The sequence below is a fragment of the Sceloporus occidentalis genome, unplaced genomic scaffold, assembly GCF_023333645.1.
Source record: "Sceloporus occidentalis isolate IW3139 unplaced genomic scaffold, rSceOcc1.0.p SCAF_9, whole genome shotgun sequence".
NCBI classification, from domain to species: Eukaryota; Metazoa; Chordata; class Lepidosauria; order Squamata; family Phrynosomatidae; genus Sceloporus; species Sceloporus occidentalis.
In genome coordinates, this window is record NW_028316989.1 from 38,389,580 (window position 1) to 38,408,215 (window position 18,636).

Consider the following 18,636-nt stretch of genomic DNA (forward strand, 5'->3'; position numbering starts at 1 on the left):
ATTTTTGATTCTAGGTATGAAATTATTCTAGACTATTATTCTACACTTATTGTAGATGTGAGTTTATCCTAGACGTATCCTAGACTTATTGTGGGCATGAGATTATTCTTGATCAATCCCAGATTTATTGTAGGTATGAGATTATTATAGATAATTGTCCTAGATTTTTCTAGGTATGAGATTATTCTAGACGTATCCCTAGATTTATTGTAAGTATGATATTATTCTAGACAATTATCCTAGATTTACTGTAGGTATGAAATTATTATGGGCAATTAGCCTAGATGTAGGTATGAGATTACCCTAGATTTATCCTAGATTTATTGTAGGTATAAAATGATTCTAGACAATTATCCTAGATTTATTGTGGGAATAATATTATTCTAGATTTATCCCAGATTTATGGTAGGTATGAGATTATTCTAGACAATTGTCCTAGATTTATTGTAGGCCTGATATTATTCTAGATCTATTCCAGACTGTAGTTATGAGATTATTCTAGACAGTTGTCCTAGATTTATTGTAGGCATGAGATTATTCTAGACAGTTGTCTTAGATTTATTGTAGGCATGAGATTATTCTAGATCTATTCCAGACTGTAGTCATGAGATTATTCTAGACAGTTGTCCTAGATTTATTGTAAGTATGAGATTATTCTAGATTTATTGTAAGTATGAGATTATTCTAGATCTATTCCAGACTGTAGTCATGAGATTATTCTAGACAGTTGTCCTGGATTTAATGTAGGTATGAGATTATTCTCGATTTAACTACACTTTCCCAGATTTATGCAGGTATGAGGTTATTCTAGATGCAGTGGTCCCCAAACTGTCCCCTTTAAGGGATTTTGGAATTCATTTCCCAGAAGCCTCAGCCATGTTGGTCAATAGTGTGGGGTTCTGGGAGCTGGAGTCCAAAATCCCTAAAAGGACACAGTTTGGGGACCACTATTCTTGACCATAATTACAGGCTTATTATGGCCGGAACTATTAACGCAGAGCTGTGTTGTGGAGCGGAACTCATTGAGCGTTGCACCCGTTGGCTTTCTGCGAAGGTGCAACCGCCTTTTCCTTCCCCCAGAAAGGCTGGACCAGGAAGCGAGATGGCTGCGGCTTTGGCTGCTGGGGAGCTGCTTTGCTGGTGTATGGAGCAGCTGCGTGGCAGCTTCGGGCTGGACGTCGGCGAAGAGCTTGTCCAGTGAGCCAGGGATGGAGAGGGGAGGGGACTGCCAGGGCTACAGGCCATGGAATTCTGGGAGTTGTAGTTTTTCCCAAGAAGCAAGCCTGCTGCTGCAGCTGTTCTAGCATAGTAATTTGGCAGCCCTCTTGATGAAGTGCATTGGTTAACATTGAGAATTATGGTCCTGAAACATATATGGAGAGCAAAGGTTGTGAGGATGATGGGATTCATAATATCAAATACTCTGCTTTGGAAACAGTTTTGGAAACGGCTCCTAACTTAAGATTCAAACCGAAATACCGCGTAGATAGACAGTTTGGGGACAGTGCAGCAAAACATAGAGATGATTGATTGATTGATGGGTAATCCACAAGGGATAGAGAAGTATGACAGGACATCCAATGGATATACAGGGGTGCAAATGTTTAATTCATATGTAACCAATAAAATGTGATTTGCAGTTTTCTTTGTTCAAGGAACTATAAAGGGCTATTTCTTTTGGGGATCAGGGTTCCAGAAACTTGGACGTATTTCTTTCTGGGGGACGCTGCAGCTAAATAAATGATGGCGCAGTACAGACCACCCAAAAAAGGGTGGCCTCCCGGCGCCTGTTTTTCTGCCAGAGGGAAGCCGCAGCCGCCAAACCGTGCAGATTCCCACCGGCAGAAAAAGAACCCGTAAAAAGCGGATTTTTATGAAGCCACGGCGGCAACGTAACAAGTGCGCCACTGGGGCACTCGTTACGTAAGCGCCATGCAGTGCCACGCAGCGCTTACGTAACTGGTGGCGCCCATGTATACAGGGCTCCACCATTGTTACACCCTCGTCAAGTGCGAGGGTTGCGGGGCGTGTGGCACATGATGAGGCCTGTTTGTACCAGGCCTATGTTTCCTTTTAAATCATGACTCCTCGGTCTCTCTAAGGAAAAGAAATCCTGGCTATTATTATTATTATTATTATTACTATTATTATTACTATTCTAGTGCCTTCTTATCTTGGCTAGTCCTCACCCTGCTATCATGTTCATCACATTCTTACTGCACAAAACAGCTGTTCAAATGATGAAATACCAGGAGATAATAGAGTGTAGCCTTTGTTTTGCCTTCTGAGTAAAGCACATGTACAAGCTTTCCTTTTTTCCCCCTATTCCTTCCTAGATATATCTTGTCTATTGAGGATGAAGAAGAGATTCGAGATTATGTTGCTGATCTAATCCAGGGGACAGATGGCAAGAAAAAGCAGTTTGTTGAAGAACTAGTAGCCAAGTGGCGAAAGCCCTGTCAGCCAGCTTCTGAACCTTTGCCACTGTATCGGAAAAGAGAAGGTGAGTGGATGCAGAGACAGCGTTGTTAAGCCAAAAAACAGCTATTTCTCAGTCAAATAAGAACATTAAAAGAGTCATGCAAGATCAAATCAAAAGCCTGCTTTGCACCAAAGCACAATGTACAAATAATCCAGTTTGAGACTGCTTTAAGTGCCCTGGCTCAATGCTAGGGAATCCTGAAAATTGCAGTTTTGTGAGAGATTTAACCTTCTCTGTCAGAGAGCTCTGATGCCACAATAAACTACAATTCCCAGAGTCCTGTAGTGATGAGCCAGGACAGTTAAAGTGATCTTAAAGTGGATTATTTCTCCATTGTGTTTTGGGCCTTTGTTCACTTTTTGGGTTCTCACAGTGATCAACCAAATGCCAGTGGGAGAACGATATAATTGCAAGTTGAAACTAATGCTTTTAACTTTGACTTTGTACATGATTAATTTGTGCAATGTTGTGTTAATAAAAAAATAATTATTAGAGCATATTGATCTCAATCATTCCTGGTACCCACAACATTAGGTATCCATGTAAAGAGAGTGTTTAATTTTGAGATTACCAATACTTCTATCATTATTTCTGGAGTTTAAATAACCGTTATGAGAGATACAAAGCTGCTGTAATTCTCTGATGGTGTCTCCACTGTCTTTTTAATGTCTAATGCAATAATGCAAAATGGTTGTGAGCTAACAGCTCAGGGATAGAACTGTAATCAATACAGGGATGTCATGTTATATCCTGTGTTTCCTTGGATGTTACAAGTAGAAAGGAGGAAGTGAAGCCTGAATTGCAAGCAGCTATTGATCTTTTTTTCTTATATTGTATATAAAAAACTTAAGATACTTCAGAACTTCCTCGCCCAGGAGACCAGGCCAAGAAAGGAAGACGCAAAGGGAGAAACAAATTGGAAGCACCTGTTTATGTAGAAGCTGAACAGCCTGTAGAAGAAGTAAAAACACCACTTGATTTAGCCAAGGTAGGTATGCTTGTTGTCCACTGTTGGGATACAGAATTGACAAGGGTCTAAAACACTGCAGAAACAATCCAGTTTGAGACTACTTTAACTGCCCTGACTTAGTGCTAGGGAATTCTGGAAGCTGTAGTTTTGTGAGACATTTAACCTTTTCTGTCAGAGAACTCTGGTGCCACAATAAACTACAATTCCCAGGATTTCCTAGACTGAACCAGGGCAGTTAAAGCTGTCTCAAACTGGGTTATTTCTGCAATGTGTTTTTGACCAAGGACAAGGTTACTTATATCAACAAATCATAAGGGCAAAACAAGACATGGGATATCACGGGATTTCCATAGATGTTGCTCTTGCATATCCTTATCCCAGCAGAAGCGTATATGTAAGAGTGCTCTATAATCCAGATAATGATATTTATTGTTTACACACCAGATAGCGTGGTTTATATGAACATTGCTTTGGACCATAATCATAGCAGCTTTCTTGGAAACAGAGGAAGTTGAAAGTTCACTCGAGCTGGGTGAAAAAGCTTTTTCAAAGCCTCTTGGAGATGAAGGGTATGGCTATGCAGCTGAATTCTTCAGAAGCTGCTGTACAGCTGTTTTATGCATATATGTTCAGATATTTTGGATTACAGTGTGGCACTGATTAGGGTAAAGGGAGCTGTAGTCCAGCACATTTGTAGGGCATTAAGTTGAGAAAAGCTGCAGTAGATTTTTATTTTTAGTGTTTTTCTGAAAACATTTTATTTCCTTCTCCCCATACCCCTAAAATTAGACCCACGAGTTAAACAACAACAGCTCCTCCTCCAAGAAAAAGGCAAAATACGTCAACTTGTACACAAAGGAAGGCCAGGACAAATTGGCAGTCATGCTTCCAGGACGCCACCCTTGCGAGTGTCTAGCCCAAAAGCACAAGCTCATCAACAACTGTCTCACCTGTGGCCGCATTGTTTGTGAACAAGAAGGCTCTGGCCCTTGCTTATTCTGTGGGACTCTGGTAAGATAATTTCTTATGTCTGTCTTGTTTAGGTGGACCTGATCTTGCTAAGGGTTGGGGTATTCTCAAGTATTTCCTTGCTTCTCAGGGAAGAGGCAAGATCTTGTTCTGACTGTACGTTTAGACTGAAGTTTTCTGGGCTGTGTACAGGTAGCTATGACACATAATATCATAACAGAGTAATAAAATCACACAAAAAGGTAGGAACACTATTGCCCATAAAAAAGCCAAAGTAAAACCACTAGCAAAAATGGTGTAGAGCTTTAAAAGCGCTGAAACACATCTTAAATATTAAGATTTTTAAACTTTTAATTCAAATATTAACTCAAGCTGTTCAAATATGAGTCTTTCCCCAAACAGGGAGCTGCTTCTTTTTTACCAGGGTGACTGATGTTGGACTTCATTATCACATTTTTATCTAAACAAGGGAAGGAGTTTTGTGTATACGGCCCTTGGGGCAGTCCTGTGTCCTTTGGCTCCCCGGACTCTCACAGACCTTTCCAAACTGATGGTTAAAAAGAAAATCCAGCAGAAAGAAGTACTTTTTTGCAACCAAAAAGAGTCTCTGGGGTATTCCAACCATGTAGGAGAAATGCTTTTATCCCTAAACTAGTTTACTTTTTATTTGTCACTTTCCTTGATCAAAAATGTGGCAGCATAGTGCGCTTGCACAGTATCAGGTGGTGCTGAAAATGCCCCTCTCACCCTCAGTATTACACCCTTGTATTAAACATACCCAGTTCACACATTTTTATTTATTACAGACTCAATATTTTGATTTTAAACATTACAAAGACTATTTGATGCAGTTTGTTCTGGGTGCTTACTGAGTCTGTCATCATTGTAAGACACATTTCGGGACCCTAATTGATATGAAAGGCATGCTTTAAAAATAAACTGAACTCCCAGCACTGGTGCAGGATTGGTAGCAGGAAAAGTGAAACAATTTTTATCTTGAGCTTTTATATCATATTTACATATCACTAAGGGGAATAATTATGTATTTACTGTGAGAGAGGTCCAAAGAACAATGATAAAACATGGATTTTAGCATGTAGAAAATTCTAATTTCATTTTCTGGAAATGGAGGGGGATACTTAAAAACAGAGTCAGGATGGCTGCCTATAAGGAATGCTGTAATAGCCAATTTCCTGTATTGGCAAGGAGGCGGATCAAGTGACATCTGAGAATGATCCCAAATCTATGATAATGGCGGGTTATAGACCGCCACTTGGGACGTCCGCAGGACGTCCCATTTTAAAAAAGGGGCGTCTCTTCTAGACGCCCCTGGGTCTAATACGGACTTTGTCTGTACAATATGGCGCCGGCCGTTCCACACAGCCGGTGCCATCTTTACGTATCAGACGCTGTGCGTCCGAATGTGTCACGGCTCTAATGATGTCGCGAGTGCGCCAGCGGCGCCTCGCGACGTCATTAGGGCGCCACAGAAAGAAGCTCCATTTTGGAGCTTCTTTTTTGCTCCGCAAGGGAGCCGCGCAGTGGCTGCGACGGCTCCCTTACGGAGCAAACGGCGGCGGCGGCAGACCGCCTCAAAGCGGCGGTCTATAACCCGCCAATGTGACTAATACCTGCTCAGTATTGTCTACAGTACTGTCTGTGACCCTGGGAGTTACTGCCAGTTGTCTACACTTTCCAGTCATTGTAGACAATACTGAGCAGGAGTCAGTCACAGAATCATAGATTTGGAATTGTTCTCAGACATCACTAGGTCCACCTTCTCAGTACAGGAAATGGACTATTACAGCATTCCTTATAGGCAGCCATCCTGACTCTGTTTTTAAATATCTAATGAAGGGAGAGTCTACAACCTTCTGAGGCAGTGTATCCCATTGGTCAACAGCTCATACTGTAGATGCATTCTTCCTGGTGTGCATTTTACATCCTCTTTCTTCTAACTTCAATTCAAGTATTGGTGCTGGAGTAACAAAAATATTTTTCCCATCATCTGTGTGATGCCATTAAAGTATAGAGGAAGGAATACTGCCATTTATTCTTCTCTTCTCTAGGCTAAACATACCTAATTCTTTTGATCTTTTTAAACATCAGACCTAGCTTTAGCCCATTTATCTTCCTGCATAGAGAGAGAAATATTGTAGTTCTTCCCTTTCTTTAAGGTATGCACCAAAGAAGAACAGGATGTCCTGCAACGAGATTCCAATAAGAGTCAAAAGCTACTGAAGAAGCTCTTGGCAGGTGGGTATTTTCTTGCAGGAGGTTTTTCTACACAGACCTTCTTGTAGGGCCAGTGTTAAAGTTACAGGCTCTTTTAAGTTTCAAAGGAAATGATTCACTTAGAATAAATGTGGGTTACAGTTTTTGTCCTGGTGACTAAAAGTATCCTGTCTGTAAGCTTTCTAAAACATTACCTCAGGCTTGATACATACATAGCTTGAGCTGGTGGTGTGTTGCATTGGCAGCATTTCTGACTGGTTGTTATCACTTCCCTTCTTCTCTGCGACCAACTTTTTAAACAGAATTTGCTAACAGGGACCTTTGCAACCAACATATTGCTTTAGTTGGAGGAAGATTTGTGGAAATGTGCTCATTTTATGTTCTGTAACTCATGATGAGTTGTTTTTTATCCATGATTTGGAATTTATCCGCAATTTCCTTGGGTTTTGTATGTGTTCATTGGGGTACAATCAAAGTGAAGACCAAAGTGTGGCTGCCAGAAGTTAGGAGAGCATTATTAATTAGCATTTCTTAGGAAATGAGATGTGCAATTGGAAGAATAACCAAAACAGTCTGGTAGGTTGTAATCAACCTATGGGTAATGATTCAGTTTTCTGAGAGTACCTACTACCTGGCTTGAAAATATTCCCCCTCTAAAAAAATACAAAAAACAAATCTTGGTTTTGCCATTTTATAGAAGGGACACCATTTTACTATCCCACTGTATATAATAGGACTTGAACATCCACAGATTTTGGTATCCACAGGGGGTCCTGAAACCAAACAATAGCAGACACCAGGACCCATTCCTTCCTTCACTTAGATCTGCAAGTTCTATTGAGATCAACAGGGTCTACTTTCACATAAATGAGTATGGGTTGCAGCCTTAAACACTCTTTGGCTAAAAGGTCTTAAGGAGGAAAAAAGTAGACTATGGGCCTGAACAGACAGGCCAAAATAAAGCTGTTTCAAGTCTCTTTGAAGGTATGCTGTTTAAATGATGCATGCTCCTAAGAGGCCAGAAGGCTTGCCAAAACCACGCTCCAGTCCTAATGACTGGAACACTGCTTTGGCGCAGCTTCTGGCCTCTTAAGATGCGTATGTCAGTTAAACAGCATACCTCCACAGAGACCTGAAGCAGCTTTATTTTGGCCTGTCTGTTCAGGTCCTGTGAAAGGATGGATGGTGTCAGCTGTAGGTTTAGAACTGATCCTGCAGTTTCAGCAGTAATACATTTAGGGCAATAATTTCAAAAAGAAACTATTGCAGGATCAGTTCAGTTCATTATTATTGATTAACCATTTACAAAATGTCAAGAAAAAGAGTTAAAATACAAAACCAGATAATAAATAACGTTAAATACATTAGATTTCTGCAACATAATCAATTGTGTTCAGCTTTGTAAAATTTATTCGTGACTCAGTTAACGCCAATAAAAATTTGTTAACTCTGCTCACTATCTTGATTTTATTATTGAAAGGCAAAAAAACCCAAAAAACAGAACTACCCTATCTTGCAGTACTTTTTCAGCAAGATACTTGTCCCTTGTGGATGGTGGGCATGCAAACAGATTATAAGACGAGAACCTCTGGCCTGTTACAGACTGCCAAAATAAAGCTGCTTCGGGTCTCTTTGGAGGCATGCTGTTTAAATGATGCATGCATCCTAAGAATCCAGAAGCTGCACCCAAAGCTGCACTCCAGTGCTTAGGAATGGAGTGTGGCTTTGGCGCAACCTCTGGACTTGTAGGACCCATGCATCATTTAAACAGCATACCTCCAAAGAGACCCGAAGCAGCTTTATTTTGGCAGTCTGTAACAGACCTCTGTGTGTAGAACTAGCAGCAAAAAAACTGCTCAGAAATGAACCCAAGGGCTTTGATCAGAAGACGTTGAATCAGAAGAGAGATGACATTTCCTCAGTTAACGTCAGTGTCATCTCTGCCAACCCATTATTGGCGCCTGTATTTTTGCTTTTACTGGATTAAAGTGGGATTCATTTTTTTAATGGCGTGAGTGGCCGTATCATTTATGCAAACACTTATTGCTGAATGTGTACCCATGCTAGTCTGTTGCTGCAAAAACAGCAGAGCTCTCAATATTTTAATTTCCCTTTCAGTTTATTGTCTGCTTTCCCACCCATAACTTTGTTTACTTTACATACCTGAAATTCTGCATAATATTCCATGCATCTGATGAAGTCTGGTGTCTGAAAAAAATCCATGTGATCTCATGGAACAGTAATCCTATTAGTCTTTCCAGTGCCACAGCACTCTTTTTTTTTTTTTAAAGTTGTCACTTATGGATCCTAAAATGCCATTACTATTTGGTGGCTGTATGCAGCCTGTTCTGATGGAGGTAGCTGTATAAATTGATACATGGAGTGCAAGTAGTTATGAACTCCTCTGAATCTCAGGTGGTGAAAATTATGGGAAGGTGGATATAAGTGGCAAGGACCTACTTCCTTGTCAGGAGGCTCGATACAAAGCTGGGCTGGAGATGGCTGTGAAACACAAGGACAAGCTGCTGGAATATGACCAAACAAGGTATGTGAGAGAGTGAATTAGACATGTCTTTAGAGCCAAGTTGATGATGAATATCTACCCACCTTCAGTATAGGCAGTCTACTTGACAACCTAATGCTAAAGCATTGGGGTTAATTTCCATGGTTAGTGTTTGAAGTTTCCATGCATGGCTCCTTAGGCTTGTTATTGTACTTCCCATTTAAAACCTTCTCATGTATGCATGCTTTAGTTTTGGCTTGGTGGATTGCTTTTGTCAGAGAATCTGGGTAGACTGTACTTCACTTTGTCCTATAAGAAATTCTAGTTGCTTGAAATGAAGCTGATATCCTGACCTTACTCTGCTTCCAAAGCCCAATTTTAACAATGTGTAAAATGCAGTGTTTGCATCATTAATTTGATAACACTCTTGATTTGTGAGTAGCTAAAAGTGTTGTCATATTCCTGGAACAGAATTGTCAGGCATTCATGGACTTCACATGTTAATGAGGTATTATGTAAGACTATGCTAATAATAATTCCAAAAGGAACTTAGAAAAAATACTACTTACAGTGCATTGACTGCCAGTGGTAAATGACTATACCGCTTAATGCTGGGATGGTTTTACATCCGTTGTTTTTTTAAAATAAGAAATAGGGTTTTTAAAAAAAAAAAAAAGTCGTGAAAGGTGGGAGTAACAGTTATTGGTGACCTGTTGTTGATCCAAGGTAGGGCTTCCACTTGTTGACTCTGAAGAGCATCTGTCTCCTGCATGATAAGAGGAAGTGTGTTGGAAAAGTCAAATCTGTTGAGCATTTTACCAAGGGCTGATATGAAAAACACATGAGCTCTGTTAAATAAAATCTGCACTCCAAACTGATTTTCACTCATTTATCTCACTTTCTGTAACAACTAGGGGTGATTTCCCAATTAGATTACTGTAAAGCATTCTGTTTGGGGCTGCCCTTGAAGGTAACTTCAGAGTTAGAACTAGTGAAAAATACAGCAAGCGGATCACTAACTGGACCATCATATAGAAATCACATAACATGGTTTAAAATTAATTGCACTGGCTGCCAATACACTTCTAGTCTGAATTCAAGGTGCTTGTAATGCCATTTTAAATTCTGAAACAGCTTTGGACCAAAGTAGTTGAAGGAGCGCCTCCCAATTGTGTTTGGGTTGAGGTTCTGTTGGGAAAACCCTATTCTTCCATCACAGGGAACAATGCACTGTGGAAGGGGTCTCCTCAACTGTGTTACCCTAACTGTGGAATACCCTTTCCTTGAATGGCTGATTAACAGTGACCTAGGCTTCTATTTTGGTGTTTGTTGTTAGTCTTGGGCTGTAATGATTGCATCTGATTCATATGTGTACATTGTTTTAAAATGTTACTTGTGTAACATGGTCACATATTTTAATACATTTTAGACTGTTTAAATTATCTTTTATTATTAAAAATAACAAAATTGCTTTCAGTTCAGAGGGAGGTAAACATTTAAATAAATAAATACCACATCCTGCTATGAGAGAAACTATAGCTCTTGTAGAAATCCTACAAGAGGGATTCAGGTGACACAGGATGGGAAATAACTTTTCTTGAAACATTAGAGAGCCGTTGCCAGACAAAATAGACATACTAGGCTAGGTGGACAAATAATCTGATCTGGAGATGGAAGATATTGTCCATATTCACACAGTATTTTCTGGCGCCATCTGAGGGCCATGTTCTCTTTCAATTTCCAGTGTGCGCAGAACTCAGGTGATTGATGATGAGTCAGACTACTTTGCTGTCGACTCCAACCAATGGCTTTCAAAGCAAGAGAGGGAGGCATTGGAAAAGAGAGAGAAGGAGCTGCGAGAACTCCGGCATGCTTCACGACTATCCAAGAAGATCACCATTGACTTTGCTGGACGGCAGATCCTGGAAGAGCAGGACAGCATGGCGGAATATCACAGCAAGTGAGTGTCTTTGGCACTGTGGGAAGGGCAGTAGTTTCAGAATTATGACAAGATAGAAAAGCACACTGAGCAAACAGTTGTCTCCTTTTTGAATGGAAGTGGGTGTGTTATTTGAAGTCTGATATTTTCTCCTTGCTTCTCTCCTTGCCCAATTTTTGACAGCAGCGGGAAGGAAGCTTCCAAGCATCTAGTTCACTCTTACTATTTATGTCCTTCTCACTTCTCTTTTCTGTACTCTGACACTGCAGTCAACTAAACTGACAATACCAATAAGAGCAGAGTATATTTGGAGCAGAAACAGATAGGGCTCTTATAATGCTGTTGGGATCTTGCCAAATACCTGATCATAAAAGTGCATTATTAACTGTGTGGGTTTCAGTGTGAAATATAATACTGGAATCGACTTGCTAGTATCTGTATACCAGATAGGCGTAATTCGCCTCATTTCCTTTGGGTCTCTTGAATTAGGCCATGCTCTGTGTAGTCAGACTTTCTGTTTCCAACCACAGAAATCTCATGAGCGCTGCCTGATGTTGTCTGCCCCCAGACCATCTCTGTTCATTGTCAGAAACCAGGGTAAACAGACTTTATTAAGCCTTTTCAGAAGCAGACTCACTCACTTCATGAGTTTGTCTCCTGTCAACTCACTCTATTATGACATAGCACTTCTGTTGCGGAGTTCTGTAAAACTTGGATAACTACAGTTCTGCACTGGAACTCCAACTGTAAGGATAAAATGGGTTTGAGAGGGGAACCATGTCTTGAACTTAGCAAAGAAAAAGCATAAGTTGTGCAAATGTGGTTTCCTACTACTTAAATTTAACTTAAGAAAATAACACTAGATATTTTACAGTTTTATAGTTCTAGTTTGCGGTTGACTTACAATTTACTCTGCCACATTTCTACTTCAAAGAATGCTTCTGTGACCATATTATATTTTTTCTATATTGTTTTTAGGTATTGTAACCCACCTCAAACAGTTTGTCTTGGAGTGGAAAGGCAAAATGAAAATTCTGATAATAAATAAATAATACACGTTAACTGGGGTGTTTTTTTAGGATCTTATTCTTAAATAATGCATTTTGGAGGTCATATACGTTTAATGAATATACAGTGCGCTCTTGCCTTATGCAGGGATCCGTTCCAGAACCCTTCACATAAGGCAAATAGTGCATATGCTCGAGCCCCATTGAAAATAATGGGGCTTGCAATGACGTGTGGCGCACACGCACCATTGCAACATCTGTCGTGCGGCTTTCAGTAAAAGGCACCTGTATTTTTCAGTTTATAAGAGCACAGATCATATTTCTTAGTGACGTTTTACATAACAATGTAGGTGAGAGGAGCCTGTAAAATAATTTTCCAACTGAAGAGGTAGCAATGGATAAGGTGAGATTTTACAGGGAGAAATATAAAACTGTTTGATTTTCCTTGCAGACTGGATGAAACAGTAGAAGCTATTAACAGAGGTGCCTTGACCAAGCCAAAGCAGAGCCCTGATGGGAAAAATAAGGACCCTGGAGTGCTGGTGAATCCAAATCTGCTCCAGCCAGCCCCTGTGGTCAGTACTCTCTTCCCCTTCCCTTTGACAAAATTCTAAATCATAAATGGACAATTTGTGTCCTTCTAGATGTTTCTGCACTACAAATCCCATGATCGTTCACATTTGCCTTTGTTGACTATGGTTGATCGGAGATACAGTCTGACAACATCAGAAGGGCCTAAAGTTGCCTATTCTGGTCTAGATTGTGTTACATTTTTCGTTTTAATAGATTATAAGAGGAGAGAGGAGGAAGTTCAGTTATGCTTTTTAAGCTCATCCGGTATTCTTTTTAAGCCCACTATCGTGACTTTGCTTTTCCATCTCATCCAGATACCCGCTTCCATTTCTCCAAGTTCTCCTGACACACATATTGAGACCCTGCTGTTCTTGCCATTTTTACTTCTTCCATCCTCTTCTCCTGGGTCCAATAATTGGGAAAGGTTAAGATGTAATGTTAATGTTTATTTGTGTGCTACTTTTGGGCTAAAGGGTCCCAAAGCTGCATCCAACAATTAAAAAATATTAAACTTTAACATAATTAAAACTGAACTCAATCAAATGATAGCAGTGACAACTAACAATTAAAGCAGGTAACGATGAATACCGCAGAGCACTTCTTTTAACAGCCTAAATTATTTATGCAAATTAAATATAATTTCTTGGAGTTCTTTTCATTTCCTTGAGCTCTCTGGGAGTCTCATGTGATTCTGTAGCAGAAGTGGACAACTTCTTTTCTTTCCAGATCAGTATGCCATAAAATGTAATCTGCTAGTCTTGAATGGAGGCCCAGCAGGTATCTTCCCCCACTCCACCCATCTCTCTTGATCAGGGAGAGGGGAAAATGTTCCTCCAATAACTTTTAATGGCTCTGCAGCACATCAACATTTTAAAAATATCCCAGGAAATTTGTTTCGCGAATCATCACTTCTGGGAAACCATCAAGTGATGTTATGCTGTGGAGTGGCCTTCCAGGGAAGTTCAGAGGGCTCCAGATTCGGTGCTGAGGTCTGAGGTTCTCCACCCCTGCATTATAGCATATCTTGTATTTTAGAAGTAGATTTTATGGGAAGTCCCCTAAGTTCAGGATATTTTCACCTTTGTAAAATTGTCTTTGGCATACCAACTCAAATGCCATCAATGCACTGAGACCATCCTGATTTTCTGTCTTAGCTTTAGGTCAACATTTTGGATCCTAAAATCCTAAAATTTTTTTTTTATAGCTCATCCAATTAGATTGGATACAGCTTTTTAAAGCTTTTGCTGAGAGGTATAGGCTGTTCATATTGAACAGTTTTAAATACCGTATTTTTTATGTTTAATCTTTTTTTAGGGTTTGATCACTGTTTTTATGATGGGGAGGGCTCGGGTTTGGGGGTTTTTAAATTGTAATTTTTAATTGTTTGATATTTTAGTTATACTGCTGGAATCCGCTTTGATTCCTTTGTGAAAAAACAATACAAATAAAAATACTATTATTATTATTAGAGTGGGTTTTTGGAGACTGGAGATTATTGTAATTGGTTTTACTCTGGCAACTGGTTTTCTGCTTGTATAACATACAGTAATTGATTGTCCTTAGGCCTTCTTAAATTGGCTTTTACATTCTCTGATCTATGGAATGAATGTTGATGGCATTGATGATACCTGAGACACACAGTCATACCTGCCTGTTTATATTTCTAGTTTAAGCAGAGAAATGGTAACCTTCTGTGCTGATGTTTTCTGTTTGTTTTCATTCAAAAACAACATTGAAGTGGGTGGACCAGACTAGTTTGCCCCAGCACAGGAAAACTGGCCCTCCTGCAGAGGTTGGGAGTGAGACAAACATGGAAAGAAGTCGCTTGCGGATTCAGGATAAAGAGTTACAGGAGATCTCAGATGATGGCTGGTGCCTTAGCATGCATCAGCCTTGGGCCTCCTTGCTGGTCAAAGGAATCAAAAGGTAATCCCCCATACCTCATCACTGATCTGTCTGATGCTGATATTTTTTGTGTCTAATGAAAGTCTTAACGTGCCTGATGAAGTTCTCTGGTTACTAAGGATGCACCTACACTGTAAAAAGAATGCAGTGTGACACCACTTTAATTGCCATGGCTCCATCCCACAACATCCTTGGATTTGTTGTTTTATGAGACACCAGCACTCTTTGGCAGAGAAGGCTAAAGACCTTATGAAACTACAAACTGCAGGATTCTATAAGATGAAGCCACAGCATTTAAAGCAGTGTCAAACTATGTTATTACTACAGCTTCCTAAAAAGCTGAATTCTACGGATTCATCTAATTCTGCCAAGAAATTACATTTTGCTCATGTGATGCTGAGGAAGTTTCAGTAATGTATTTCCTCAATTCAAAGGTCACCTTTCATATATTCAAAGCAATTTCTTTCATGCTACTCAAGGCAATTAACTGTTTTCAAAACTATCTTGTAAGACAGTAAATATATCTAACAGCGCTGTTGAGAGATATGCTATCCCATCCAGAAAAGCTCTTTTACAATTAATGTGCATACAGCTCACTTGTGCAAGGATTCTCATGGGAAGAGATCTTAACTGTGGGTATCACAGCAGAGAAGGACCAGGGCTCAGAAAAGTTTCTTTCTTGGACTACAATTCCCAGCCATGCTGGCTAGGGAACTTGGGGAAATGTGCTACAGAAATAACATCCAAGGTCGGAGCAGCCCCTGCTGCACACTGGCGTACATGCAGCGGTGGATTACAGAGCAAGACTACTTCAGCAAGTTGTAATGGGTGGACAGACTTGAAAGGCATTCAAGACTTAGCCTTATGGCACTTGTCAACTATCAGCCCTGTGCTGTTATTTAGCCTTAGATGGAGTTTGCTACCCACCTTGGGCTACATTCCTAAGCAATCCAGTTCCGAAAAGACCTGGTCCTGATGTATTGGAGGCTGGCACATGTCTCACACATGGGCATATCTTAGTGGTTCCATGCCCTCTTGAACTCTTGAGCAAGAGGCTGTAAAACCATTAAGAGGTGCCTGGAGATGGTGTGCGGGGGACCAGGTATTCTTCCGTTGCTTGGAAATGCAGCCCAAAGTGGATGGTAAACTCCATCAAAGTTAAATTCAAAACTTAGCTGAGTGTAGCCATATCAAGATAAACTCCCAGACCACTATCTTAGCTTTATAGCCCCCAAACAACTTTCCTGCCAGCTTTTAGCTTCTGTTTGTTTAAACTATTCAGATAAATAAGAAGAGATGATGATATATTCTTGTTTGATGTAATGAATTCAGAGAATATTATTTTGCAGACAAAATGGAAATTTGAGGCAGAATTACAACCAGGAGAGCCTTTCATGCTGTATTTATATGGAAACATGTTCTTATACAGAAGCAGGGAGCACTGCCTGTGCCATCTGGGTAGGGAAGGCAGATCCATAGCAAATGGGACTGTATGGCTAACTCCTAAACAGGGAACACTCCACACAGCAACATTTTGTTGCAAGTCTTTCTTCTTGTAATGAGATGTCAAGAGCTTGGCTTCCAGGATTTAATTTCTGCTGACATTTGGCCATTAGAATTTTGAATCTCCCATATTGTACACTAGGTGGTGGTCTTTTCCTCACTTTCTCTGACTTGTAACCTTTTGAGCAAAATTGCTTCAGAGCTTCAGCTTGGGTAACCAAGGGTGAGCAACCTTTTCAGCTCTTGAGGGCTGCAATTGATTCTGGGTCAGGAACCACATGCACTCTTATGCAGGCATAACAGATGTGCCTGCACATCTGCATTCCAGCAATTCTGATGCAGATGTCTCTTTCCTTGCTGCCAGCAGCAGCGGGGGGGGGGGGGGGGAAGGATGTATGAGGCTCAGAAAGTAGAATTGTCTTCTGTTTACTTCATCCTCTACCATTCCTAATTCATTTTTTCCCTCAAAACTACAGTACTAGCAGCTGGAAAAGAGCAATGGGGGGGGGGGGCATGGCAGGGTGGTGACGTTACAGTCACTTCCTATTGTAAAAGGATTTTTCTTAAGCTTTTCCTGAGCCTAAATGTCTGGTGTGTGTGTGTGTGTTTTAAAATGTGACAAAAATGTTTCCTTGGATGACATTTGGGAGCAAAAAATGATATATTTTTTTGCAGGTGGCACAGCTCTCCAGGGTTTTGGGGGGGGGGGGTAATGAGGCCCCTAGCCTCCAATAGTTGTCCATCCCTGGCTTAGAGGATAGGGAGTCTTATTTGGATCAGTTAATTTGAGTATTCAAATCCTCCTAACATTGCAAAAACTAGGATTGTGTTATTTTAGAACAGGACTGAGCAATTTACAGGCCTCTAAATGTTATTTGACTGCAACTCTCATCATCCTTTGTTATTGGTTATGCTGCCTAGACGCTTCTGGGAGTTGCAGTGCAATAGAAGACTGTACTTTGCTCACCTGCTGGGCTAGAATGAATGAGATCCAGTAAGGATCGTTGGATACATTGTTCTTGGGCTACAGAGGTCTAATCTCAAGTTGTTGTGTTGGACAAGTCAGTCTCTTGATAGAGTACAAGGTGTTACAGACAACAGCTCCAAACAGTTGTGGCAAGATACTATGTGCCAGCGCTCTATATCCATTCTCATTTCCTTAGAGAGGGGGATAATACAAATATGATAGATTAATATGGGCACCACTTCTCATTGCTTGTTCATCGAAATTGTGTTTTCTGTGCTTTTGAGACAATAAAAAGGCCAGGTAGTTCAATCCCCAATCTGATTTATATTTAAAGCTTTGACTGTTGTTGAGCTCTCTCTCCCTTGGCATTCCCATAAATATTATTCAATCTTGGCTTTGTTGGAGGCCTCTTGATGTCAAAATGATGAAACGCCTGGGTGTGAGGGGAAGAAGGAAGTTAAAATGCTGATACTCTTAATCTGCAAAACCCTTTTTTTCTAGAATTCTGATTGGCACTAAAAAAGTGACACCTTTTGCTATTAAGAAATATATACTCAGCACTCTGCTTTTTTGAAGATCATTATTCTTAAAACAGTATTCCAAATTGTAAGGCCCTTCCCTGGGTTTCCAGCTTGCAACCTTTGCCATTCTCTTCTTGAATGGAGTGTTCTGTGAGAAAGGGTGATTGTCTCTCCCAAAGTGCAGAGCTTTAGATAGAAAAGTGACACTTGACATGTTTGCTCAGTGGTGTGGATGCTGTGGTATATATGCCCCCCTGGAGTCCTAATCTGCTTTTGATTCTCTCCTATCTTTACTTCTCTCCTTAGGGTAGAAGGCAGGACTTGGTACACATCCCACAGAGGTCGACTCTGGATAGCAGCTACAGCTAAAAGGCCTTCTGCTCAAGAAATCTCTGAAGTGGAGACCACTTACAAAATCCTCTCCCAGAAAGGTGAGTAGGGCAGGGCTGGGCAACTGTGTAAAGTTGCTTTCGCCTCTGAAACCTGACGGGCTGTACCAAAACACATGCCTGAACACCTATTTTTATTTGGAGTCCATCCCAAAATAGTGAACAGACATGAGGTTATGTCAGTTCCTGTCACCATTTTAGAGGGGAACTCTGGTGAAAACAGGTATTCCAGGATTCGGGGCTTGGAGGTAGTGGGTGTCGTTTTGAGTGTTTGGGGAGCTTTTTGTGTAGTTATCATGAAAATTACCTGAAAATTGTGTAGTTGTTTTTCAAAAATATTGGGGGGAGGGAGGCTGGAGTAGGGTTATGAGAGTGAAAACTGGAGAGGGCTTCTATACCTTTAATGGTTGTGTAGAAGAGGAAATTTGTGCAAGTGTTATTTGTCAGGTTAAAATCACAAATATTGGAAATCCAAACAAAAATCCATTAGTGATACCTTTATTGGCCAACCGAAATGCAGAATATACTTGTTGCAAGCTTTCAAAGCTCTATGTGTTTCTTCACCAGGCAAGATGTTACATACCAAACAGGAGGAAAAAGACAATTGGTGATGTTAGTCAGATGCCTGCATGTTGTTTCAGCTTTAGTAAAGATGGTATGCTGGAGAGGATAT

General features: G+C 40.4%; 1 protein-coding gene across 2 annotated transcripts in view; it reads left to right on the forward strand.

Annotated features, from left to right (window-relative positions):
- The first annotated feature begins 1,089 nt into the window (after positions 1 to 1,089).
- The window catches only part of TRIP4 (thyroid hormone receptor interactor 4), a 50,378-nt gene continuing 32,831 nt past the window's right edge, over positions 1,090 to 18,636 (forward strand). For both annotated transcript variants that reach the window (XR_016282366.1, XM_089538864.1), the window contains exons 1-10: positions 1,090 to 1,197; positions 2,337 to 2,503; positions 3,334 to 3,470; positions 4,242 to 4,463; positions 6,599 to 6,677; positions 9,072 to 9,201; positions 10,904 to 11,119; positions 12,557 to 12,680; positions 14,417 to 14,604; positions 17,881 to 18,005. Coding sequence is in view for 1 of the 2 variants with exons in the window: in XM_089538864.1 (XP_089394990.1) it covers positions 1,103 to 1,197; positions 2,337 to 2,503; positions 3,334 to 3,470; positions 4,242 to 4,463; positions 6,599 to 6,677; positions 9,072 to 9,201; positions 10,904 to 11,119; positions 12,557 to 12,680; positions 14,417 to 14,604; positions 17,881 to 18,005 (1,483 nt within the window). In the remaining variant the exon portion in view is untranslated. The remainder of the gene's footprint in view (positions 1,198 to 2,336; positions 2,504 to 3,333; positions 3,471 to 4,241; positions 4,464 to 6,598; positions 6,678 to 9,071; positions 9,202 to 10,903; positions 11,120 to 12,556; positions 12,681 to 14,416; positions 14,605 to 17,880; positions 18,006 to 18,636) is intronic.